Below are 27,640 nucleotides of genomic sequence, written 5' to 3'. Positions count from 1 at the left end.
GGCATCATGGTGATATGTAGGTAACTTTAAACCACTCGACAAATGGCAAAGTGTTTTAAGGCTGTACGTGGTGGGATTCGAACCTACACGTGGACGTCTGCGCGATCCCACGCTCGCCACCTTATCCACTATGCCACCACCTCCCTAACACTGACCCGTGTGACACTCCATTTGTTACTTTACCCCAAGATGAGTATGTATCTCCCTGTCCTTCAAATAATCCATTGTCCATTCTAACAAAGTTCTTCGCAGTCCTCCTATATTCTCATGTTTCCAAAGTAGTCTTCCATGAGGGACTTTATCAAAAGCCTTTTTTATGTCCAGGTATACTGTGTCCACCCATCCATCTGCTTTCCAGTCCTTTTATTACTCTCGAGTAGAAGCTTAATAACTTCGACACACATGACCGTCCTGTCCTGAACCCATTGTCTGTTTGACATGACTTGTTCTTCTTCCAGATGTTTAACCCATTTTTCTTTGATAATTATCTCACACAACTTCCCCTTAACACTTGTAAGTGATGCCGGTCTGTAATTTAATGCCTCAGTTGCCTTTCCTCCTTTGAATATTGTTATTACTCTGGCTCTCTTCCATTCTAGTGGAACTCTCCCTTCATTTAGTGAACTTGTAATTATTTTCCAAATTGGATCCAGTAGTTTGCTCTTTACATTCTTTTAACACCCAGCCTGATACACCATGCAGCCCCATTGCTTTTCTGACATCCAAATTCTCCAATAATCTTCCAATATCCTCTTTGTGCACTGTGATTTGCTGTAATCCTTGGCAATGCAATGTCCTATTAGGTTCTGTAAAATGCATCTACAGTGAACACCATTATGAAGCTCTCATTCATTACTTCACACATTTCCTTCTGTGTTTGGTATGTCTTCCCTCCTTTAATTGTTTTTTATTTTGTTTCTTTTTTCTTCATTTTACAATTTATGAATTTATAGAAAAGCTTGGATTCGTTTTTGCTTTTACTTACCACATCTTTCTCAAAGTTTCTTTTTTCCTCTCTCCTTACTCTAATATATTAATTTCATGTATCCTTATACTGCTGTATGTTATTGTCATTTCTCTGCTTTATGAGTTTCTTCCAAGGTTTATCTTTTGCCTTTTTAGCTTGTATGCATCTAGCATTGTACCAAGTGTGTATTTTTTTCTTGACTCAATAAGAAGGTTGGTATTTCTTTACTTCTTTGTTATATTTCTCTAAGAATATTTCATATTTCCCTTGTATTGTCCTTTTGTTCAAAATGTTTGTCCATTCAGTATCAACAAAAAAGTTCCTTAATATTTCAAAATCTGCTCTTGCATAATTTAATCTCTCTCTCTCTCTTTTTTTTTTTTTTTTTTTTTTTGGTAATTTCTGTAACTTATCTCATCCTCATCCTGTATTTTTAACTCTAATGTCACATGAACACTTCTTCCCATTGGACTGAGGTATTAAATGCTGGGAGGGGGCTCAGGTTTCTTTGTGAATACTAGGTCAAGTAATGATGGTTCTTCTTCCCTCTTGTGCCTTGTTGATCCCTCCACCCACTGGTCCATTGTATTTACCATATTCAATGGGACCGATCGCGATCTGCTATGTAGGTACCTTCAACCGCCAGATGGGTTAATTATTTCACAGCAAGTTGTTCAACTGGAACGTACTTTTCTGCACATTTTGTAAATATTAAATGATTTAGTAAAATAGTTATAATCTTTCTAAGAATGTACTCGTGGCATATAAGCTAAAAAAGTGGAAATATTTATATATATGTAGAGCGCTCTTCTTTACCATCTCTATTTCTGGGACAAAAAATAGAAAAGATCATTAATAGGTAAAGCGTAGTTTTAATGCCTTTTTCTTTCCATAAAAATTAATATGAATTTTATTCATACAGAAAATCACAACAATTAATTGTCTTAAGAAATTAACAGTATAGAGGATATTGTCTAACATGCACCGAGATTGTTCTATCGAAACGTAAACAAATCTAGCGTGTTAAGAGCCATCGCCACACTCGCTATACAACGACTTCAATATGGATAACACTATGGATATTAGTGAGGATGAATTTAGAAAATGGACAGTGCCAACTCTGACAAACTTTCTGAGATCAAAAGGCATACCAAGTTCGCTTGTTGTGATTCAGTTAGGAAAATTCGGTTTTGGTAATGTTGGCCAGGCTATTTTGGCAGCAGACTCCGAATTTTTTTTTTTTTTTTTTTTTTTTTTTATTTATTATTATTTTTTTTAATGCTACTCAGTGATATTTGCTCTACGCTTTTTGAGTGGAGCATTATCCTATGCAGAAACTGACAATTTTGTGATAAGGTATATATGTACTATTAGACTTACAAAAAATATTTTGATGGGACACTGGTACATCCATACTTTGCACCATTAGGAAAATATATTTGCATATTTTTATGTCATTTTCAATCAGATACATAGTGAAATAATCAAACGTTTATATTATGAGGAATGTAGGCATGAATATCAATATATATATATTTTTTAATAGGGCTTCCACAAGAGCGACAGTTTGGCGCGATAGGCAGGACCAACTTGTGAATTAAACCAGCTGGCGAACAATGAAAACTACACAGATCGCGATTGGTGCCATTGTAACACCTCGCTGCATTGTCCAGCATTATCCAATGCTTCCATCTCTCTCCAGTTTATTTTTTTACAGTTAAAGTCTCCAACTAAAAGTATTCTTCCATCTCTTCTTATTATATTAAGCAATTAATCACCTCTTTTTTGCATATCTTTTTGTTCCTCAGTTCCCCTTCCCCATGTATTTGTCTTAGGTGAAACATATATAACTATAATTTTTCTTTTTTCAATTCCTCTCTTTTGATTGTTACTCTCATTACTTCCACCTTGCCCTCACCATATTGCACATCCTCCACACATATATTATCATGAACCATATATTAGTGCTCCTTCTCCCACTTTACCCTTCCTGTCTCTTCTCCAGCTAATATATCCCTCCTCCTTAAAGTTAACATGGATCTCCGTTCTTAGTTTAGTTTCAACAATGCACATTACATCCGGCTTTTTGTCTTTCATATAATCCCTAACCTCCAACATGCTTGATAACAACCCATCTATATTAGAATAAGTTACTCTTAATTTCTTGTCTCCTCCACAACCTCCTCCTTCTTCTATAGATACCACTTCTTTAGTCTCATATCTAGAAGCCTCCAGTAGAAATTCTTTTTCTTGATCTCTGTCCTTTTTTCATTTTTTTCCTTAGGTTCATTTCTTGTTACTTTTCCTTTTTCCCTCTCCTCCAGGTTCATATCTCTTTATGCATATACAGTAAAGTCCCGGGTTATGTCGGTCTCGAGTTACGTCAAACTCGTAGTTACGTCAGTCCACTATAAGGCAATTTAAGATTAAAAAATTGAAAATTTATTTATCGTAAAGTGCGGGATTTATTGTTATTGTTGGTGGTTGCCTGCCACACCGCCCGCCTCATGCTTGAATACAATAACACCCTGCCTCTGTTCCACCACACCATCGCCCCTGGCAAGAGTGTTATCCTACTTCTGCGTTTACTGACTCAAGTTCTTAATATCTTGCTCAATGGCACCAAAGAGAAAACTTCTTAGTGACAGAAGTGATGCTAAGAAAAGGAAAACCATTATGCTACAAGAAAAAGAGGAGACATGAGAAGGGAGGCAGCAGCTGTGTGTGAGGGAAGGAAGAAAATGGGAAGCCCGTTACCATGACAACGGGGAGGTTGACGACCTTGAGGGCTCGCACACCCATCAGTCATCACAACAATAACAACTCCGGAGCCTTCGCCTGGGCCACACGACACTTGCAGCTCCCTTGCACCATCTGCGCCTGTCTGCTGATCCCTATTGCCCTTTCCTATTGCATTTCCTGCCCCGCTGTCCACACTTCTACTCCCATTGCACTGCACTACGCTCCCAGCTGTCCCCCCTGGGGGTCACAACATTCGACCTGCCCACCCTCCTGGCAGCCTCAGGCGTCCACCCCTCTCGGCAACCTGCAGTCCTTCGCGTTCGTGGCCCTAATCAACAACAAAAACAAACTTGTGTTTCATATTCCTACATAGTTGTAAATAATATAACAATATAACCTTTAACTTACCTGAATGACCATAAACAATGATTGGTTGAAAACTCGATAATATGCTTTGAAATGTACGGAAACTCGAGTTACGTACAAAATCGACTTACGTCATGTTTCAGGAATGTAACTCTGACGTAAACTGAGACCTTACTGTATCTTTATGTTCAGCATAATCGGCCAGCTTCCCTTTCCTCGTCATAATTTCCTCCACTGTCACCTGCGATCTCATTCTCACTTTCATTGGTCTCCTACCCCCTTCACCAAATCTTTTCAACCAAATTATTTCCTCTACCTCCTGTGTGCTTCCTGGATCTGTTTGATAATAATTTTGGCAAATTTTCGCTCTTCACACTCTCATGAACGTGTTTGGATTTTTTTTTTTTTTTTTCTTCATCCCAAAAATTACAAAACATTTCCTCTTATCCACTGTATCTCTCACTAGATCTTTTTCCTGTATCTCTCACTAGATCTTTTTCCTTAATACTTGTATAACAGTGTCTTTTGATTTTTCTGAATTTGTCTCTTTACTACCCCTGAAAATAACATTTTTTTCCTCTTCCTGTTCTTGCTTCTATGCATTTCGTAATACTTTCAGCTTGTTTTCACCCAATCTGATTTCTACTCGGTCCTCAATCCCATCCTGTACTTTTTCTGTAGGTTCCATATGGAGTGTTTGTAGTTGTGACATGTAGCTTTTAGTATATCATTTTGTTTCTTTATCTCCTGTATCTCCTCCTTTAATCCCTGATTGATTACACTGACCTCACATTCGACTCATCTCAATCTCAGCTCTTATGATTTCCATTATCAGTCTGTCCTGCTTGTCAATTAAACTCGACCACCTCTTTCATGTACCTTATCTATTCTCTTTCCACGTTTATCAACCTCCTCTTATTGCCTCTTTCGTCTCTAAATCTAGAAAAGTCCTCATCTATATTATCCTCAGTTAATCTCCTCAGTCCAACAGTGGTTTCAATAAATTGCTGATTTTCACAAGATGGCGTTTGTTTTGATGTCAGTCGTCTGGCTGCGCCAGTCAGTTCCGTTTCTCTCTCCATTTTTCCATCTATACGATCAAAAACTTATTTATTATGGAGACAGGAGAACCCTATGGCCCCCTACCCCTTTGTACATATGCCTAGATCAGGCTCCAACAGCTGCTTTCAGCGCTTTCCCTGGGAGCATTTCAGCATGCCTTGTCATCACGGTGTTGGGAGTGTGTGTGTGTGTGTGTGTGTGTGTGTGTGTGTGTGTGTGTGTGTGTGTGTGTGTGTGTGTGTGTGTGTGTGTGTGTGTGTGTGTGTGTGTGTGTGTGTGTGTGTGTGTGTGTGTGTGTGTGTGTGTATTTACCTAGTTATATTGTACAGGGTTTGAGCGGGGCTCATAGTGTCCTGTCTTCATGTCTCCATTTATCCAATTTTTCTTTAAAGTTATGCACATTATGTGCTGTAACAACTTCATCACTCAATGCATTCTACTTTTTCACCGTTCTATGTGGAAACTGTATTTTCCAATATCCTTCACACACTGCCTTATCCTAATCTTGACAAGTCCTCTTGTCTTTCTAGCTTTTTCTCTCACCAGCACCTGGTCTTGTCTATTTTTTCAATGCTATTTACTATTTTACATTGTTATTAGGTCTCCTCATTCTCTTCTATCAAGTAAGGTTCGCACTTCCATTTCCTTCAGCCTTTCTTCATATGTTAGGTCTTTTAGTTGCGGCACCATCTTTGTAACTATTTTCTGGATCGGTTCTAATCTTCTTATAACTTTTTTAGAGCTCGGTGATCATGCCACTGCTGCATATTCCAGCTTAAGACGTATCATGCTCGTGATAATTTTTTTCATCATATCTGTGTCCATGAATTGAAATGCCACTTTTATGTTAGTCAACATTTTTATATGCTAATCAAAATATCTTACTCAAGTGTGTGTATGTGTGTGTGAAGTGACTGATGAATCTGATCAAGTCATGATTTCTATTCACATTTATTTTTGTCACATCTGTTTTACCAATCTATTATTAATCGTGATTTTGGGTTTTGGTTGTTTTGATTACATAATTATTTTTATTTTCCTCATTGACATTTTCTCACTTTGTCTTTCATGATAAAGTTTTATGTGAAATTTGTAATAAGTGTTATCTTTCATTTGCAGAAATACTTGTAAGAAATTTTATGCGTGAACTAGAGCAAGATGGTCAGCAACGCAGTCTGGCAAGCAATCAGATTATTTCTCGCATCCTTGACGATGTGCTTCCACATGCTGATGTTGCACAAGTCCTGGCAATGAATATTGTCTTTGGTGAGGATTTGCGAGCCATGTGTGTGGATCCCTATGCTTCTCATGTTCTGCAGACTTTACTCACACTTGCATTGAAGTATGCTCAGGTATGTTTTAACAATTTCATAGGTTTGATAATGTTTGCTTCAGTTTTAATTCTCATTATATACAGTAATCATACGTATTGTATTCCTGACAATTTATTTTTTCTCAGAAAGGAGCAGTGCAGAAGCGCCATGAAGAGAATGAAGAAGAAAATGAGGAAAAAGAATTGCTGATTCATGTATCTGATGATCAGAGACAAGAATTCTCTACTTTTCTTGACAAGGTTTGAGTTCTGATAATTAAGTTACCTCTTGAAATTATTATTTTTTATTTTTTTATTTATTTTTTTTTTTTCATACTCATCTGATTCTACTTTATAACCAGAAATTCAGCACTTGCAAAGTATGGTTTTTATATGTTTCTCAGGATAGGCTTTTTTGTTTTTTTTTTATACTTATTAACATTCTCTGCATATTTTGCATATTTTTTTTTAAATATGCATACTAATGAAAAACATCCAAACATTAGTCTTAGGAACTATTCATTTATCCTCAGCATTTCATTAATATGTTCATTTATATGTTACAAAGATTACTCACTTAAATATTTTTCTTTTTATTTTAGGTTGGCAGATTTGTTTATAATAACTTGGAAGATTTTGTGAAACACAAATATGCCAGTCATGTAGTGAGAACTGTGCTGGAAGTCTGTTCAGGAATTGAAGTTGAGCAGTCTATAAGGAGTAGCCAACGTTCACAGACTAGCCATGCACTCTGCAAAGAAGGCAAGATCTTGGTTGTACCACCTACAGTCAAGCAAGTCTTGTTAAATATTGCTGTAAGATTTACAAGACTACCAGATCTCATAGGTTTGTTTCCACCATGTTTTTTAGACAAGTTTATTTCTGGAACACTAGTTTCTTGTATCAGTAGAATCAAAGATGAATTACACTTGAATGTTCAGTTTCCAAATTCATGAAGCCACAGATTAATTTTCCTATATTTTATGTTGATCTACTGTACAAAGTTTGCACTTATGATTGGAAATATATATGAAATACTTCAAAAATAATGTAAAAGACATTAAGTAAGAAGGAAATGTTGTTGATTCTTTTGATCCTTAAGTATTTTTTCTATATTTTTTTCCTCTGCCTCTGTATTGCATTGATGTCCAATTGATTGTTTTCAATGTAGAATGTTGATAAAATGTCAGTACCTTATTATCAGTGAAGTATGTGAAAGAGGGTCCCTACCCTAGTCTCCCCTTAGCATATCCTCAATCCTACTATATTTCTCCCCCTCCCACACACTCCTAGCTCCGCGCCGCTGTCTTTTCTTATTTTGTTGTGATCAGCCGATTATACATTGAACACAGTATAGCTAAAACCCATTTCATGATGGATAGATATCTAGAAAATTTAAAGCCACGGTGAAGAATAATAGATTGAAAACCCCCAAAAATAGAATTCCAGAGGTATATTAATTATTTTAATGATTGCATTAATTAATTTACATTTCTTTAATTGTAATTATTCTGTTTCATTTATTTATTTACTTTGTGTGTGTGTGTGTGTGTGTGTGTGTGTGTGTGTGTGTGTGTGTGTGTGTGTGTGTGTGTGTGTGTGTGTGTGTGTGTGTGTATTTACCTAATTGTATTGTACAGGGTTTGAGCGGGGCTCATAGTGTCCTGTCTCCATGTCTCCATTTATCCAATTTTTCCTTGAAGTTATGCACATTATGTGTTGTAACAACTTCATTATTCAATGCATTCCACTTCTCCAACATTCATGATCTCTTGTCCTTCTATCTTCTTTCACCAGGACCAGATCTTCCTTGTCTATCTTTTTCAGTACCATTGACTATTTGGGAAATAATGCAGCAAATCACAGTGCACAAAGAGGATATTGGAACATTATTGAAGAATTTGGATGTCAGAAAAGCAATGGGGCCGCATGGTGTATCAGGCTGGGTGCTAAAAGAATGTATAGAGCAACTACTGGATCCAATTTGAGAAATAATGCAGCAAATTACAGTGCACAAAGAGGATATTGGAAGATTATTGGAGAGTTTGGATGTCAGAAAAGCAATGGGGCCAGATGGTGTATCAGGCTGGGTGCTAAAAGAATGTATAGAGCAAATACTGCATCAAATTTGGGAAATAATATAAATAATAACAAGTTCACTAAATGAAGGGAAAGTTCCATTAGAATGGAAAAGAGCCAAAGTAGTACCAATATTTAAAGGAGGAAAAGCAACTGAGCCATTAAATTACAGACCGGCATCACTTACAAGTGTTAAGGGGAAGTTGTGTGAGATAATTATCAAAGAAAATTGGTTAAACATCTGGAAGAAGAACAAGTCATATCAAACAGACAATTTGGGTTCAGGACAGGACAGTCATGTGTGTCGAACTTATTAAGTTTCTACTCGAGAGTAATAGAAGGACTGGAAAGCAGAGATGGATGGGAGGACACAGTATACCTGGATAAAAAAAAGCTTTTGATAAAGTCCCTCATGGAAGACTACTTTGGAAACATGAGAACATAGGTGGACTGCAAGGAACTTTGTTAGAATGGACAATGGATTATTTGAAGGACAGGGAGAAGAGAACTGTAATCAGAGATACACCCTCATCTTGGTATAAAGTAACAAGCAGAGTCCCACAAGGATCAGTGTTAGCCCCCATTATGTTTCAGATTTATGTAAACGACATTCACAATGGAATAAACAGCTACACTAATTCATTTGCTGATAATGAAAAGCTGTTAAGAGTTATCAAAACCCGAGAGGACTGTTTGCTGTTACAGGAAGATATACGCAAGATCTAGGAGTGGAGTAAGAAATGGAAATTGGAGTTCAATGCCAAGAAATGTCAAGTAATGGAACTAGGAAAAAGCAAAAGAAGACCAGTATGGAACTATCTGATGGGAGAGGAACAAATAATGAAGACTAAAGAGGAAAAGGATCTGGGAGTAATTATACAGGAAAATCTGAACCCCAAAAAACAAGTAAGCAAGATATTTGGATTATCATATAAAATGTTGACTGATATAAGAGTGGTATTTCAATTCATGGACAAAGATATGATAAAAAAAAAAAAATCATCACAAGCATGATACGTCCAAAGCTGGAATATTTAGCTGTGGTATGGTCTCCGAGCTCTAAAAAAGATATAAGAAGATTAGAACGGGTACAGAAGATTGCTATAAAGATGGTGCTGGAACTAAAGAACCTAACATATAAAGAACAGCTAACAGAAATGGGACTACCGACCCTACAAGATAGAAGAGAATGAGACCTAATAACAATGTACAAAATAGTCAATGGTACTGAAAAAGATAGACAAGGAAGATCTGGTCCTGGTAAAAGAAGATAGAAGGACAAGAGATCATGAATGTTGGAGAAGTGGAATCCATTGAATAATGAAGTTGTTACAACACATAATGTGCATGAGAAATCTTTATCCATAGTATCTTTAGTCAGTTTTCTTAAACCAATACCTGGATTCATGTCTCTCTCTTTATCTATCCTTGGCTATAAGTAATCTAACACTTATTTCATTTGGAGATAGAAGAACCTATGGTCCCCGTTCCCCCTGTACATACGTCTAGGCCTGGGTCCAAGTGCTTTTGTAGCACTCTCTGCGAGCTGCTCAGACACCTCCGTCCATGACGTGGCTCCCATGTGTATTTACCTAATTGTAACATACGGGAAAAGAGCTATGCTCGTGTTGTCCCGTCTCCATATCTATTAACGTCCAGCTTTTTCTTAAAATCATGAATATTCCTTGCGTTGACCACTTCCACGTCTAAACTATTCCATGCTTCCACCCTTCTATGAGGGAAGCTATATTTTTTCACATCTCTCCTATAAGTGGCCATTTTAGTTTTTCCCATGCCCTCTCGACATTCTTTCATTCCACATACACAGATCTTCCCTATCCATTTTTTCCATGCCAATCATCACTCTGTATATTGCTATCAGGTCTCCCTTTCTCTTCTGTTTTCCAGGGTCGGAAGTTGCATTCTTTTCAGTCTGTCTTCATAAGTCAAATCTCTTAAGTCAGGCACCATTTTGTTGCAGCCCTCTGTACTTTCTCTAGTTTCCTTATGTGTTTCTTTAAGTTCGAGCCCACTGTATTGTTGCATATTCAAGCCTCGGTCTTATCATTGCAGTAATTATTTTCTTCATCATTTCTTCATCTAAATATACTGAACGCCACTCTTATGTTCCTCAATAAGTTCAATACTTCTCCAATTATTTTGTTTATATGTCTCTCTGGCGATAGGTCATTGGTAATTGTCACCCCAAGGTCTTTTTCTTCATGACTGGTTTTATGTCTTCATTTCCTATCTTGTACATACTCCTGATTCTTCTTTCACTCTTGCCAAACTCTATTTTCTTGCATTTTGTCGTGTTGAACTCCATTTGCCATGTACAGCTCCATTTCCATATTCTGTCCAAGTCTTCCTGGAGTAGTTCGCAATCTTTGTCACATCTCACTTTTCTTAACAATTTTGCATCGCCTGCAAATAGGCTCACATAACTGGACACCCCATCCACCATGTCATTTATGTAGACCGCGAACATTACTGGTGCCAACACTGATCCCTGTGGAACTCCACTCTCCACCAATCCCCATTCTGATGGTCTGTCCTTAATTATTGTTCTCATTTCTCTTCCTACCAAAAGTCTTCCATCCATTTTAGTAAACTGCCATGCACTCCTCCTACCATTTCAAGTTTCCAGATCAGTCTCCGTGTGGTACCTTATCAAAGGCCTTTTTTAAATCCAGATATATTCCATCAGCCCAACCATCTCTTTCCTGTATTACATCTATCACCCTCGAATAGTAACATATCAGGTTTGTCGTGCATGAACGCCCTTTTCTAAAACCAAATTGACACTCACAAAGTATGTCATTTTTCTCCAAGAAGTCTGTCCATCTATTCTTCACCACCCTCTCACACATCTTAGCTACCACACTTGTAAGTGACACTGGTCTATAGTTCAATGGGTCTCTCTTGTTACCTGATTTATAGATTGGGACAATGTTAGCTCTTTTCCAGTCTTGGGGCACTACACCTTCCCTTAATGAGGCATCAATTACTTCACAAACTTTTTCTGCCAGTTGCTCCTGCATTCTCTTAAAATCCATCCTGATACCCCATCAGGTCCCACAGCTTTTCTCACTTCTAAACTCCCCATCATATTCTTGATCTCCTCCACAGTTACTTGAAACTCCTTCATAATCCCTTTCTGTTCCATTACCAGTGGTTTGTCAAAAGCAGTCTCCTTTGTGAATACCTTCCAAAGCATCCATTCATAGCCTCTGCCATTTCCTGGGATCTTCACTGCATACTCCATTTACTTCTAAACTTTCAATACTTTCTCTATTTTTGATGTTGTTGTTCACATGTCTGTAAAAAGCCTTGGTTGGTCTTTACATTTATCAATTATATCCTTTTCTTGTTTCTTTCTTTCTTCTCTTCTAATCAACACATATTCATTTCTTGCTCTTTTGTAACTTTCCCACTGCTTAATCCATCTTTTCCTTCTCCACCTCTTCCATGCATCCTCTTTTCTTGTTCTAGCCTTTTCACATCTATCGTTAAACCAGTCCTGCTTTCCAACTTCTCTATGTTGTCTTATTGGTACAATTTTTTTCTCACCTTCTTTGTATATTTTTATAAATTCCTTCCACTTTTCATTTGCTCCTTAGCACTCTTGAATTTCATCCAATTTGTCTCTTGAAAGAATTTCTTTAGGTTTCCAAAATCTGTCTTGGCATAATTCCATCTTCCCACTTTATATTCTTCATTTCTTCTAGATTTCTCTTCCTCTATCACCTTGAACTCCAAAACTGCATGATCACTCTTTGCTAAAGGGCACTCCACCCTCATCTCCTCAATGACCATTGGCTCTGTACTAAAGACCAAGTCCAGTCTTGACGATGCTCCCTCTCCTCCAAACCTAGTATCTTCTTTGATGTGTGTATGTGTGTGTGTGTGTGTATTTACCTAGTTGTATTTACCTAGTTATAGTGTTACAGGGCCTGGGCTTTATGCTCGTGTGGCCCCGTCTCCATTTCTACACTTATCCAATCTTACTTTAAAAGTGTGCGCACTCGTTGCAGACACTACTTCTTCATCTAAACTGTTCCACGTCTCAATACATCTCTGTGGGAAACTATATTTTTTAATATCTCTCAGACATCTTCCTTTTCTCAGCTTTTTACTATGCGATCTTGTGCTTCAGATGTCATATTCTTCTCTCAGGATCAGTTTCTCATTATCCACTTGGTCCATTCCGTTGATCAATTTATAATCTTGTATCAGGTCTCCTCTCTCCCTTCTTTGTTCCAGGGTTGGCAGATCCATAGCCTTAAGTCTCTCACCATATGTCCTCCCTTCAAATTCTGGAATCATTCTTGTAGCCATTTTTTGTAGTCTCTCCAATTTCCTTATGTGTTTCTTTTTATGAGGGGTCCACACTACTGCATATTCCAATCTGGGTCTTATTATAGTATTTATCAATTTCTTCATCATTTCTTTGTCCATCTAGTGAAATGCTACTCCAATATTCCTTAGCAAATTATGTTTCTCTAAAAATTCTGTCAATATGGCTTACTGGTTGATTGTTTTCTTCCATCGTCACTCCTAAGTCCTTTTCCTTTTTTACTTTCTCCAGTTCTACTCCATCTCCCATCTTATAGATTCCCACAGGTTGTCTTTCACTCTTTCCCATTTCCATGACATGGCTTTTGTTCACATTGAATTCCATTTCCCACTTCTTACTCCATTCCCAGATCTTATTTAGGTCTTCTTGCAGTATTTCACAATCCTCCTTTTGCTTTATAACTCTGCACAGTTTCGTATCATCCGCAAACAAATTTATGTAGCTGTTCACTCCTTCTGGCATGTCGTTAATATAAATGAGGAAAAGTATTGGTGCCAATACTGACCCCTGTGGCACTCCACTTTCTACTGCTCTCCACTTTAACTTCATATCTTTAACTACCATCCTTATTTCTCTCCCCCTCAAATAATTTTCTATCCATCTCAATGTGCTTCCTTTTAAGCCACCCTTCTCCTCTAACTTCCACAGTAATCTTGCATGTGGCACTTTGTCAAATGCCTTTTTTAAATCCAAATAAATGCAGTCAACCCATCCCTCTCTCTCTTGTACTCTATCAACTATTCTAGAATAGAAACTCAATAAATTAGTTACACAAGACCGTCCTTTTCTAAAACCAAATTGGCTATTTGATATTAATTTGTTGTCTTCAAGGAACTCGATCCATTGTTTCTTTATTATTCTTTCACACATCTTGCATATTACACTAGTTAGTGATACCGGTCTGTAATTTAAAGGTTCTTCCTTCCTTCCGCTCTTATATATGGGAACCACCTCAGCTCTTTTCCATTCTACTGGCACTGTTCCATTTTCTATTGAGCATTTTATGATGTTGTATATAGGACTTGCTAGTTCTTCCCTACATTCTTTCAGTATTCTGCCTGAGACTTCATTCGGTCCCATTGCCTTCTCTTCATCCAGTTCCTTCATTAATTCTTTTATTTCAAGCTTGGTTACTTTAATCTCTTTCATATAGATTGTCTCTATTACTCTGTGGCCTCTCGAATTTGGATTCCTTAGTAAAGACCTCCTGGAATTTTTTATTTAATAGTTCTGCCATACTTTTTGGGTCTTCCACCATCCCGTTCTCTCCTTTTAACCTTTCTATTGTTTCTTTTTGCCTAATTTTTCCATTTATGAATCTATAGAACAATTTTGGTTGCTCCTTACATTTTTCGACAATGTCTTTTTCAAAGTTCTTTTCCTCTTCCTTCCTCACCTTAACATATTCATTTCTTGCTGCTTTGAAGTTTTCCTTATTTGCTGGATTCCTATTTCTCCTTCATCTTTTCCATGCTCCATCTCTTTTCTCCTTTGCCTTGGCACACCTTGCATTAAACCAATCTTTCTTTCCTTCTTCTTTAGGTCTATATTTTGGGACATATTCCCTGACTCCTGTTTTGTATATTTCCAAAAATAAGTTATATTTGTCTTGCATTGTCTCTGAGTTTTCCATCTCCTCCCAGTCTACGTTTTTAAAATAGTTCATGAGATTCTCAATATCAGCCTTTCTGTAATTTAATCAGTCTCCTTTGTATGAATCGTCTCTATCTTCCTTTCCCTCTTCTATATCTATTTCTAATATTGCATGGTCACTCTTTCCCAATGGGCACTTATATCTTATATCATCATTCATTTGTTTACCCCTTGTAAAAACTAGGTCCAATCTTGTCGGCTTGTCGTTTCCTCTGAATCTTGTGCATTCCTTTACTCTCTGGTCCATCATATTGTCTATCATTAGGTTCAAGAATCTTTCTCCCCAGGCATCTTCCCCCATACCACTTTCATAATTTTCCCAGTCCACTTCTTTACAGTTGAAATCTCCTACTAATATCACTTTTCTCCTTTCTTTAACGATTCTCGTTAGACTCCTTATTGTGTCATCTATCATGTCTTTATATTCTTGATTGGTCCATGAATTTGTTTTTGGTGGCACATATGTTACAATGATTGTTATCTCTTTTTTATTAATATGCATCTTAATATACAATACTTCTGCTTTTCCTTCCCCACATTCCATTTCATTTATCACTATCTCTTTCCTTAACATAATCATGACTCCTCCTCCTCCTTTACCCACTCTGTCTCTTCTTCATACATTATACCTATTGTCCAAGTCTATTTTGATTGCCTTATTTAGTTTTGTTTCAGCCAGGCATACAATATCTGGATTTTCTTTCCTTATGTGATCTCTTAATTCTAATTTACTTGATATGTTCGTATACATCATTTTTAGTCTTTTGCCTTTATCATTTTTAGTTAAACTTGTTCCACTTTTTTCTCTTCCTTCTCGTTTATATACCATTTCCTTATCCTGTCTCCTAGAATTCTCCAAAAAAATGCCTTCTTCTCCTTTTCTGACCTTTCATTATTCTTTTCCTTACTGCTGCCAGTTCATTGTATCTCTTCCTTTCTTCCTCATTTCTATTTTTCTTTATATAGATATCCTTGCAGCCTTCTGTTTCTCTAAGTTTTGTTGTTCTATATAATATTTCTTCTGTGTGTGTGTGTGTGTGTGTGTGTGTGTGTGTGTGTATTTACCTAGTTGTATTTACCTAGTTGTAGTTTTACAGGGCCTGGGCTTTATGCTCGTGTGGTCCCGTCTCCATATCTACACTTATCCAATTTTTCTTTAAAACTATGTACACTCTGCTGATACCACTTCCTCACTCAAACTGTTCCAAGTCTCAACACATCTTTGCAGGAAACTAAATTTTTTAACATCTCTCAGACATCGTCCCTTCCTTAGTTTCTTACTATGCGATCTTGTACTTCTAAAGTCATATTCTTCTCTCAGGATCAGTTTCTCATTATCCACTTCATCCATTCCGTTAATCAATTTATAAACTTGTATCAGATCCCCTCTCTCTCTTCTCTGCTCCAAGGTTGGTAGATCCATTGCCTTTAGTCTCTCCTCATATGCCATCCCTTTAAATTCTGGAACCATTCTTGTAGCCATTTTTGTAGTCTCTCTAATTTTCTTATGTGTTTCTTTTATGGGAGTCCACACAACTCCTGCATATTCCAATCTAGGTCTTATTTTAGTACTTATCAATTTCTTCATCATTTCCTTGTCCATATAGTGAAATGCTACTCCAATATTCCTTAGCAAATTATACGCCTCTCTGAAAATTCTATCAATATGGCTAACCGGTTGATTATTTTCTTCCATTGTCATTCCCAAGTCCTTTTCCTTTTTACTTTTTCTAGTTCTACTCATCTCCCATCTTATAGATTCCCACTGGTCGTCTTTCACTTTTTCCCATTTCCATGACATGGCTTTTGTCCACATTGAATTCCATCTCCCATTTTTGCTCCATTTCCAGATCTTGTTTAAGTCTTCCTGTAGTATTTCACAATCCTCTTTTGTTTAATGACTCTGCACAGTTTCGCATCGTCCGCAAACAGATTTATGTAGCTGTTCACTCCTCTGGCATGTCATTTATATATATGAGAAAAGTATTGGTGCCAATACTGACCCCTGTGGCACTCCGCTGTCTACTGTTCTCCACTTGGACTTCATATCTTTAACTATCGTCCTTATTTCTCTCCCCCTTAAGTAATTCTTCATCCATCTCAATGTGCTTCCTTTTAAGCCACCCTTCTCCTCTAACTTCCATAGTAATCTTTCATGTGGCACTTTATCAAAAGCCTTTTTTAGATCTAAATAAATACAGTCAACCCATCCTCTCTCTCTTGTACTTTATCAACTATTCTAGAGTAGAAACTCAATAAATTTGTCACACATGACCGACCTTTTCTAAAACCAAATTGGCTATTTGATAATATTTTGTTGTCTTCAAGAAACTCGATCCATTGCTTCTTTATTACTTTTTCACACATCTTGCATATTACACTAGTTAGTGATACCGGCCTGTAATTTAAAGGTTCTTCCTTCCTTCCGCTCTTATATATGGGAACCACCTCAGCTCTTTTCCACTCCACTGGCACTGTTCCATTTTCTATTGAGCATTTTATGATGTTGTATATTGGACTTGCTAGTTCTTCCCTACATTCTTTCAGTATTCTGCCTGAGACTTCATCCGGTCCCATTGCCTTTTCCTCATCCAATTCCGTCATCAACTTTTTATTTCAAGCTTGGTTACTTTAATCTCTTTCATATAGACAGTCTCTATTACCCTGTGGTCTTTCAAATTTGGATTCCTTAGTAAAGACCTCATGAAATTTACTATTTAACAGTTCTGCCATACTTTTGGGTCTTCCACCATTCCGTTTTCTCCTTTTAACCTTTCTATTGTTTCTTTTTGTCTTATTTTTCCATTTATGAATCTGTAGAACAATTTTGGTTGTTCCTTACATTTTTCGACAATGTCCTTTTCATAGTTCTTTTCTTCTTCCTTTCTCACCTTAGCATATTCATTTCTTGCTGTTTTGAAGTTTTCCTTATTTTCTGGATTTCTGTTTCTTCTCCACCTTTTCCATGCTCCATCTCGTTTCTCCTTTGCCCTAGCACATCTTGCATTAAACCAATCTTTCTTTCCTTCTTCTTTAGGTCTATATTTCAGAACATATTCCCTGACCCCAGTTTTGTATATTTCCAAAAATAAGTTATATTTCTCTTGAACCGTTAATGAGTTTTCCATCTCCTCCCAGTTTACGTTTTTAAAATAGTTCTTGAGATTCTCAATATCAGCCTTTCTGTAATTTAATCGGTCTCCTTTGTATGATTCATCTCTATCTTCCTTTCCTTCTTCTATATCCATCTCTAATATTACATGGTCACTCTTTCCCAATGGGCACTTGTATCTTATATCATCGTTAATTGGTATATCCCTTGTAAAACTAGGTCTAATCTTGCCGGCTCATCGTTTCCTCTGAATCTTGTGTTTTCCTTTACTCTTTGGACCATCAAATTATCTATCATTAGGTTCAGGAATCTATCTCCCAGGCATCTTCCCCATACCACTTTCATAATTTTCCCAGTCTACCTCCTTACAGTTGAAATCTCCTACCAATATCACTTTTCTCCTTTCCTTAATGATTCTTGTAAGACTCCTTATTGTGTCATCTATCATGTCTCTATATTCTTGGTTAGTCCATGAGTTTGTTTTGGTGGCACATATGTTCCAATGATTGTTAACTCCTTTTGTTAATATGCATCTTAACATACAGTATTTCTGATTTTCCTTCCCAAACTCCACTTGATTTACCACTATCTCCTTCCTTAACATCATCATGACTCCTCCTCCTCCTTTACCCACTCTGTCTCTCCTCCATATATTATACCTTTTATCTATGTCTATTTTTATTGCCTCATTTAACTTTGTTTCCACCAGGCATACAATATCTGGTTCTTCTTTTTTATGTAATCTCTTAATTCTAATTTACTAGATAAAATCCATCTATGTTTGTATACATCATTTTAATCTCTTGTTCTTATCATTTTAGTTAAACTTGCTCCATTCTTTTCTCTTCTTTCTCTTTTATATACCATTTCCTTATCCTGTCTCCTATAATTCTCCAAAAAAATGCCTTCTTCTCCTCCTCTTGTGTGTGTGTGTGTGTGTGTGTGTGTGTGTGTGTGTGTGTGTGTGTGTGTGTGTGTGTGTGTGTACTTAAGTACAAGAGGTACAAGAATGATTTCTTCCTTAACAGAAGTAATGAGCACAGAGTATGGATCAGCAGTTCTTCAGTCTTTGTTATCTGTTTTGAAACATGTGGACCGAGATCAGTGTGCAGCTGTTGTGACTCATCTCATACAGCATGGACTTCCAGGAATAGAAAAGTGGTATATAGAGAATCCTGAGACATCTGATCTGCCTCCACTGTTCCAAGATGGTCCCACCACACGCCTGTTGGAGGTACAGAAATCTGTAATAGATATAGGATTCAAGTGGCCATCATTCTATCTATATATAGGGCTTTAATATCCCATAGTTTTTTTTTTACATCTCTGTAAAATGATTTTAACACCATTTTTTTTTTATTTTGTGCAATGGCAGAGTCTTAACTTGTGAGGTTTATGTGAGGTGAAATTTTGTAAGATTGCTAAAGCTTAGGTAGTACTCATTGGGTATTGAAGGAAAAATAGCAACAAGATGTACCCAGTTAGAAGAAATTTTTTAGCTTATACTTTTGCTTTGTTTGTATTTTAAGGGTTTATAAACTGGGACTAATGTAAGAGGATGTTTTTTTTTATGTAATGAACTGGTATTTTTTAAAGTAGCATTGTACTGGACAAGCTATCTGTCAGTTACCTTTTTAATTGTAGAAATAGACTAAAAATTCAAGGAATTCAAGGAATGCATTGAAGAAAAGAGAAGAATATTTGTGTCATGTGAGAGATACACATTGCAAAAAAATACAAATTGAGTGATAGTGATACCTAAAGCTAACTAGTGTTATATTCAGAAGAGCAAGTTATATTATTATGTACAGTGCATAGTAGATGCCATAACTTTGGAGATGGGATTAAAAGGAAATGGGATGTGGATTCAGCTTCAGACACTGTGATATTAATGAGGAAAAAATTAAGTTTGAGGGGACTTAATGATGTTCCACTGTACTTAAAAATGCACATACATATGAATATTAATATCCTGTTTTTTTATTTTTTTATTTTATTTTATTTTTTTTTTTTTTGAGAATTACTTGTTTTCTAAATTTGGCTGAATTTCCAGGTCATGTTGCCATGTTGTAGCAGTGAACAGCAGATAAATATTTTCCAGCAGTACTTTAAAGGTAAAATAAAGATTCTTGTTCAGCAGCGGATGACACATTTCGCCGTCCAGCATCTCCTTTCATCATGGATTGACAAAGAAACAGTAAGTGAAATTGTTGAGTATTTAGCCTTTCAGTACTCCAGTATAGTAATCCTACATCCACCTGTGTTGTCTTTTTGTAGTTCAATAACAGAAAGTAAAGTGCCTCATTTAGCATAATTGTATACACATATTATACAGTGAAGACTCAACACTCTGTCTTTGCAGTCATACTTTTTGATTCTTGATTCTAAAGTTCAACTTGGTACTCAAAAAAATATCTGGTACTTGAACGTTTGCATACATGGTAGTAAACAGAGCTCTGGCCTCTCCCTCTGTGCTACTGCCAGTTGTCCCATTCTGATACTGGTAATAACGAAGCTAAGATACCAGTATTCCAGTATGTATATCAGATACCGGTGGACATCCCTAGTCCCATTGCGGTGTTCTGTCTGTACTTTTTCATTTAGAAACTTACAATGGTACCAAAGAAGCTTATTAGTGGTGAAAATAAAGAATCTAGTGAGAATGCAAGTGTTAGTGAGCCATAGCCCTCTACTAGTGTGTCCACAGGAATCACTCCAGGAGATGGGTTACCAGACATTTTCATGAATGGTGCCTCATCCTCTGATGAATAACCTCCCTCCTCCTCCCCACCTTTCTCTCCTCCTCTTCTATGTTATTTATCACCAGCCTTCACTTACAATTAAGTACAAGTAAAAAAAAAAAAAAAAAAAAATTTACTTTGAAATTTTTGTAATCTTTAAAATTTTTGTAGCCTTAAGGTTTTGCTAAGGTTAGAACGAATTTCCTGATTTATAGGTATCGGTAGTTGAACTTTTTGATAATCAAGACAGCCATTTGGAATTAATTAAGTTTAAGTATTGAGTCTCCACTGTATATTATTTTCTTTCACTTTTGTTTCTTTGTTTTGAACAGGATGCAGGTTTCTTCTCACATTTCTAAAAACATTCTACTATTTGCACTTTTTGGTGTATAATATTAAGAATTTTCCTGTCAGGTCCAAAATGGATTTGAACATTTACTTCCAAATACCATGTATCTACTATCATGCATTCCACTTTATAAGCTACAGTGTTTCAGTTTGCAGTAATCCATACATCTCTTGCCATCCAGGATGCCTGTCCTGCTGCAATCTTGCTGCAATTTATTGCAACTCCCTCCTTTTTTTCAGTGTAGTTTTTATGTGTTCATAAATTTCTGTGTTTTCTATTTAATGTTATTCTATGTTTTGACTGCATATTATGTTTATTTCTATATTTTGTCATAGGAAAGTGGAGTGGTAATATGAATTGGGGAAAGATGGCAAACTGAGATCTTCATAGCTTTGTGGCATAATAGGTCATGAAATTGAAGTGTGACTACTTGTATGCAAAATATCCTCTGACAATTACTGGCCATTTGATTGGAAATTATTGTTGTTGAACATCCATTTAAAGCATTTGCATCAGCCCCAAAATGTGAAAAGATGAATATGCTTTAAAGATTAACCACTACCTATTTAATGGTTAATCTCACAATTTTATTTATTACTTAAAGGTGTTCATTAAGGAAAGAAAGTTTAGGGAACCAGTTTAGCAAAAATTGTTCAATGTTACATACATAGTATATTAATTTATGTACTTATTTATGTGTATGTGTAACTTTTTCAGTTTGAAGAAATTTTTGAAGAGATAAGTGAAGCATTGGTATCAGCACTGAGTTCCCAGCACCATGCTGTGATCCATGCCTTTGCCTCAGCTTGCCAAAGACTCAGCACCAGACAGGCCTCTTGCATGAAGGTACACATATTCTCTTCATTTAGGCTTACATGTTGGGTAGTATCAGCACCATAACCTATTTATTATAAGATAGGATTGTTAGTATTAATGGATACATAAGATTGTACCCAAGTTTGGAGAAAATTCTTTAAGCTGTTTCTTCTCGATATATATATATATATATATATATATATATATATATATATATATATATATATATATATATATATATATATATATATATACACAGTGGTACCTCTAGATACGAAAGCTTCTGTATACGAAAATTTCATTTTATGAAATGATATGCGAAGATTTTTTTGCTTCATATTACGAAAAATTACTCAGCATACGAAAGATACAAAACAAAACTCGAAATTCCTGCGTGCAGAAAATTTTAAAATTCTCACAATTTAGAAACTGAAAAAAAGAATAAATAAATACCATATTTCTAAGAAAAAAAAGTCATTCTCATACAAGAACACATTCACCATATACCCGACCACTGAACACAAAAACATCAGAAGCAAAGAGTCTGCAAGACACTATTGTTTCAGCACTCATTACAAATTTGCTGGAACACTCACCACAATTTTAAAACTATGTAAATAAAAACACCATAGATAAATATGTATACACAGTGAAACAGTCCATCTCTTCTTGTTTTAGTGGCGGGCAACAGCATATATTTTTTACATTACGGAATCACTTGTCTGATCGCCGAAACCGAACGCGTCAGTGCTGCAGTTCGTATTTATTTTATTTTGCAATCGTGCTTCACAGGCTTTATCATTGTGAATATAATTCAAAATGGAGTTTTGACTCTTGCTTGAACGAGTAAGCCATATGGATGTTCTATTAATAAAAGTATAAAGCCACCTGGCATGTATTTACCTAGTTGTATTTACCTAGTTGTAGTTTTACAGGGCCTGGGCTTTATGCTCGTGTGGCCCTGTCTCCATATCTACCTACACTTATCCAATCTTACTTTAAAAGTATGCACACTCGTTGTAGACTACCAGCATTCCTCATTTTGCTTTCAGTAATAATTTATTTATTTTTATTAATTCTACTTATCTATTTATTTTTTTACAGTCTTTGATTGATCTCCTAAAATGCTTTGAACCAGGCAAGCCACAAGAGATGTTTGCAATGCTTGTGCTTCGTTTGTTGCCTTTCCCTGAATATCAGGCCAAGCAAGATCAAGGCACTCTTCCTTCCATCTCCCTCCCTGGTGCTCTTACTCTGCAGGAACTCCTAAATTTCAGCAAACCCATTAAGGTAATGGCTTCAATTGTTTTTATAGATTATAATCAAAGATTTTATTAACGGTTTCCTTCTCTCTCTCTCTCTCTCTCTCTCTCTCTCTCTCTCTCTCTCTCTCTCTCTCTCTCTCTCTCTCTCTCTCTCTCTCTCTCATACACATATTGCAATCATTATTTGAAAAATAAATAGATGGTTGAGGAAAGTAATTACAAATTGGTATATTATTTGAAGTTATAGTACAAGGTTTGGTGTGCGTGTGAGAAATATATATTTGATTGATGGTCTAGGCCATGATGTCATCACACCAAGGCTCTGTTTTATACACACACACACACACACACACACACACACATATATATATATATATATATATATATATATATATATATATATATATATATATATATATATATATATATATATATATATATATATATATATATATATATATATATATATATATATATATATATATATGTATATATATATATAAAATATATATATATATATATATATATATATATATATATATATATATATATATATATATATATATATATATATATATATATATATATATATATATATATATATATATATATATATGGTGATGTGGGTAAATACCGACCAAGGGGAAACTCCGACAGAATGCTTTGGTACGATAAGTACTGTTGAACCTCGATAACTCAGACCCCAGTAACTCAGATTTCATGTTAAGTTGGACTCTGACCAACCCAGGGATTAAAGTCCAAATCGAACTGCCTGCCTTTTTTTTATTAATTAATTAATTAAATTTTTTTTTTTACATTATCAAAAATCTGACTCCAACAAAAAGAAATTAATTTTTGTTGTAGTTTAAAAATATATGAAACAAAAGTTGATCAGAGTTTATACCAATTTTGTGAAAAATTTTTAAGTGTAAAAAAACACTTCAAGATATTTGCTCCTAAGGATTTTTCGTAATTTCTTCCTTGTATTCATCTGATTGACATGAAATTTTCATATGATTGTTATTCAATGGTGACTTTTTGGAGCATGATGGGATGATAATGCATCAGATTTCCGCTTCTCTAAAATATATTATTCACTCGTACATCACAAAACGTTTAGTGTTATCATTTCTCTAGATATGCTGCAGTACACCATTCATTGGTCACTTTAGCAGCTGAGTTTGAGTGATTGAGTAGCGGCTATCAACCCCCGCCATGAAGGGAAGGGACTCAAGGGAGGAAGAAAGTCAATGAGAAATTAGCACCAGCCCCACGTTACTTCCCACAATATCTCTCTCTCTCTCTCTCTCTCTCTCTCTCTCTCTCTCTCTCTCTCTCTCTCTCTCTCTCTCTCTCTCTCTCTCTCTCTCTCTCTCTCTCATTATTATTATTATTATTATTATTATTATTATTATTATTATTATTATCATCATTATTATTATTATCAGCATACACACACACACACACACACACACACACACACACACACACACACACACACACACACACACACACACACACACACACACACACACACACACACAGACAAGTGTTGGATCATATATATGGAAAGAATAACGAGAGAGTGATGGAACAGAATAGTACAGCCAGGCGTATGGCGGAACCAAAACATACGCCATCGTATGAAAACCAACAGTTCATTGAAACTCCAGTTGGTCTAAGGAAATTAACAGATGATATCATGAACAAGGATTTTTCTGGAGACAGGGACGAACGAGGTAATATGAGAAGGTTAACCCTTAGCCGGCGGTGGAACTATATATAGACGGTCCTGATTGTATAAAAAATTTGCGGGGTGACTATATATAGACTCGTCTCCAAAATTTATCCCTTGTATTTCTAAGCATCGACTATATATAGACGGCCACGTGTGAGTGCCCCCGAGCCACAAAAATGATAACTGGCAAGTCAAGAGTGGCCTTGGTGTACGTGACTTCTCACACTCATCGACACTCTGTTCCCAGCTTTCAGGCAGGGTGGAGTGCTCCTGTCTGCCTGTCATTCCACCAATATAGTATTATTTCTTGGACATATTTGGGAATTTTAGGCACAACCATGCTTCCTACAAGGAGGAGAATCACTGATGAGGATTTACAGCTGATTCTAGCGCATGATTTAGATAATGAGTTAGTAAGAGAGGAAACCATCACATAACTGAAAAAGCAAAAAACAAAAACAAAAAAAAATTGGGAGGGTGGAGGGAAACCACATCCAGGTCACAAGTCCTGGACACATTTTTTAATGTGGGTGTGAGTGACTCCATTATTCTAGTAAACATATAAAGAAATTTCACTTTAAAGCCTAAAGTTTGATTTGAGAAACTTGTAAACACGGCGCGAAATTGCGGTAGAGTCTATATAAAGATGCTGTCAAAACGTAACAAAATGCGGTGTAACTAAATTTATGCTGCACACCAGTAGGCGGCAGAAGCTATATATAGACGATTCACATTTTAGGAGACAGCCAACGTCCACTGCCGCCGGCTAGGGGTTAATCAACAAAGGAAGGGAATTAAAGTATATGAAGGAGGTGATGTCGAGTCTAATGGACAAACAGGACTGACTGATGATGGAAAATACAGAGCTGAAATTGAAATTAGCAGAATGTGAGAAGGTCAATGCAATAAATCAGGGATTGAAAGAGGAGAGACAAGAAATAAAGAAACAAAATAACGTACTAAAAGCAACATGCTAAGATTACAAAAGCTCCTTAAGGAGCTTGCAGGTTAAAGTACAGGATGGGATTGTTGATAGGGCAGAAGGTGGATTGGGTGATAGCAAGCTGAAGGAACTATGAAGTGAGTGGAAACAGGAGCAAGAAGAGGAAAAAGTAAAATTTTCAGAGGTTGTAAAGAGACAAATTCAGGAGAACACGAAAGTCGCTGTAATTGAAGTTATTAAAGAGAAAGAGGACCTGGTGTGGGATGCAGTGGACAAGAAAAAAAGCTTCATGGTTTTTAGGATGAAGGAAAAGAAAAATCCAAATAAATTCACGAGAGAACGTGAACAGAGAGAATTGGCCAAAACTGTTATCAAATGATTACAAGACAGCACACAAGAATTTGACCAGGAGTTGGAGGAAGTGATCAGGCTAGGAAGATACAGGGAAAGGGGTAGGAAACCAATGAAAGTGAGAATAAGATCCCAAGTGGCTGTAGAGAAAATTATGGCTAGAAAAGGGCAACTGGCTGATGATATTGAACACAAGGATATATAGATGAAAAGAGATATGAACTTAGAGGAGAGGGAAAAGGAGAAAGTGCTAAGAAGTGAAGCTAAGGAAAAAAACAAGAAAAGGACAGAGATAGAGAAGAAAAATTTTTACTGGAGGGTTCTTGATATGGGATTAAAGAAGTGGTACCTAAGGAATAAGGAGAAGGTCGTGGAGGAAGCAAGAAATTAAGAGTGACTTATACTAATATAGATGGGTTGTTATCAGGCATATTGGAAGTTAGGGATTATTTGAAAGAGAAGAAGCCAGATGTAATGTGCATTGTTGAAACAAAGCTGAGAGGAGGGATCCATGTCAACTTTAAAGAGGAGGGATATAATACCTGGAGGAGGGACAGGAAGGATAAAGGGGGAGGAGTGCTAATAATGGTTCGTGATGATATATGTGTGGAGGATATGCAATATGGTGAGAACAAAGTGGAAGTAATGGGAGTAACAATCAAAAGAAAAGATTTGAAGAAAAGAAAAATTATAGTTATATATGTTCCACCAAAGACTAATACATGGGGAACAGAAGAACATAAAGTTATGCAAAGGGAGATAAAGTGCCTAGATAACATGATAAGAAGAGATAGAAGAATACTTTTAGTTGGAGACTTTAACTGTAAAAAAGTAAACTGGAGAGAGATGGAAATAATGGATAATGCTGGGCAGTGTAGCGAGAAAGTGTTACAGTTGACCATGGTTAATGCAATGTACCAGTGGGTGGAGGAGTCAACAAGGTACAGGGGGGAAGAAGAACCATAGTTGCTTGACCTAGTTTTCACAAAGAAACCAGAGTCCCTCCAATCATACAATACCTTAGTCCAATGGGAAGAAGTAATCATGTGACATTAAAGATGCAAATTCAGGATGAAGATGAGATAAGTTACAGAGAGGACTATAAAGGAGAGAGATTAAATGATGCAAGAGCGGATCTTGAAAAATTGAAGATCTATTTTGCTGATATTGAGTGGAGTAATATTATGTACAAAAAGACTGTACAAGAGAAATATGACATTCTTACAGAAATATAATGAAGAAGTAAAAAAGTTTGTACTTGTTTATAGAGTTAAGAAAAAATACATGCTTGGTACAATGTTAGATGCATACAAGCAAAAAAGGCAAAAGATGAAGCATGGAAGAAACTCATAAAGCAGGCAAATGATTATAACAGACGGCAGTACAAAGATGCTAGAAATGAATATATTAGAGTAAGGAGAGAGGAAGAAAGAAACTTTGAGAAAGATGTAGTGAATAAAAGCAAAGATGAACCCAAACTTTTCTACAAGTTTATAAACAGCAAAACAAAAAATAAGGAAACGATTGAAAAAATAGTTAAAGAAGGGAAAACATACCAAACAGAGAAGGAAATGTGTGAAATAATGAATGAGAGCTTCAAAACGGTATTCACTGCAGAAGATGATTTCATAGAATCTAATAGGACACAGGTTTGCCAAGGATTACAGGAGATGGCAGTGCACAAAGAGGATATTGGAAGATTATTGGATAAGTTGGAAGTCAGAAAAGCAATGTGGCCAGATGGTGTATCAGGCTGAGTGTTAAAAGAATATAAAGAGCAACTACTG

The 27,640-nt window shown here is 36.2% G+C and overlaps 1 protein-coding gene across 3 annotated transcripts in view; it reads left to right on the top strand.

Annotated features, from left to right (window-relative positions):
* Positions 1 to 27,640, top strand: part of LOC123516501 (nucleolar protein 9-like) — a 77,755-nt gene that overhangs the window by 6,070 nt on the left and 44,045 nt on the right. For all 3 annotated transcript variants that reach the window (XM_045275894.1, XM_045275893.1, XM_045275895.1), the window contains exons 2-8: positions 6,257 to 6,489; positions 6,597 to 6,710; positions 7,052 to 7,295; positions 18,679 to 18,884; positions 19,704 to 19,847; positions 21,458 to 21,586; positions 22,661 to 22,846. In XM_045275894.1, the coding sequence (XP_045131829.1) occupies positions 6,257 to 6,489; positions 6,597 to 6,710; positions 7,052 to 7,295; positions 18,679 to 18,884; positions 19,704 to 19,847; positions 21,458 to 21,586; positions 22,661 to 22,846 (1,256 nt within the window). The remainder of the gene's footprint in view (positions 1 to 6,256; positions 6,490 to 6,596; positions 6,711 to 7,051; positions 7,296 to 18,678; positions 18,885 to 19,703; positions 19,848 to 21,457; positions 21,587 to 22,660; positions 22,847 to 27,640) is intronic.

The sequence above is a fragment of the Portunus trituberculatus genome, chromosome 41 (genome assembly GCF_017591435.1).
Source record: "Portunus trituberculatus isolate SZX2019 chromosome 41, ASM1759143v1, whole genome shotgun sequence".
NCBI lineage: Eukaryota > Metazoa > Arthropoda > Malacostraca > Decapoda > Portunidae > Portunus > Portunus trituberculatus.
Note: the sequence above shows the minus strand (reverse complement) of the source record. Positions and strands in the feature narration are given on the sequence as shown.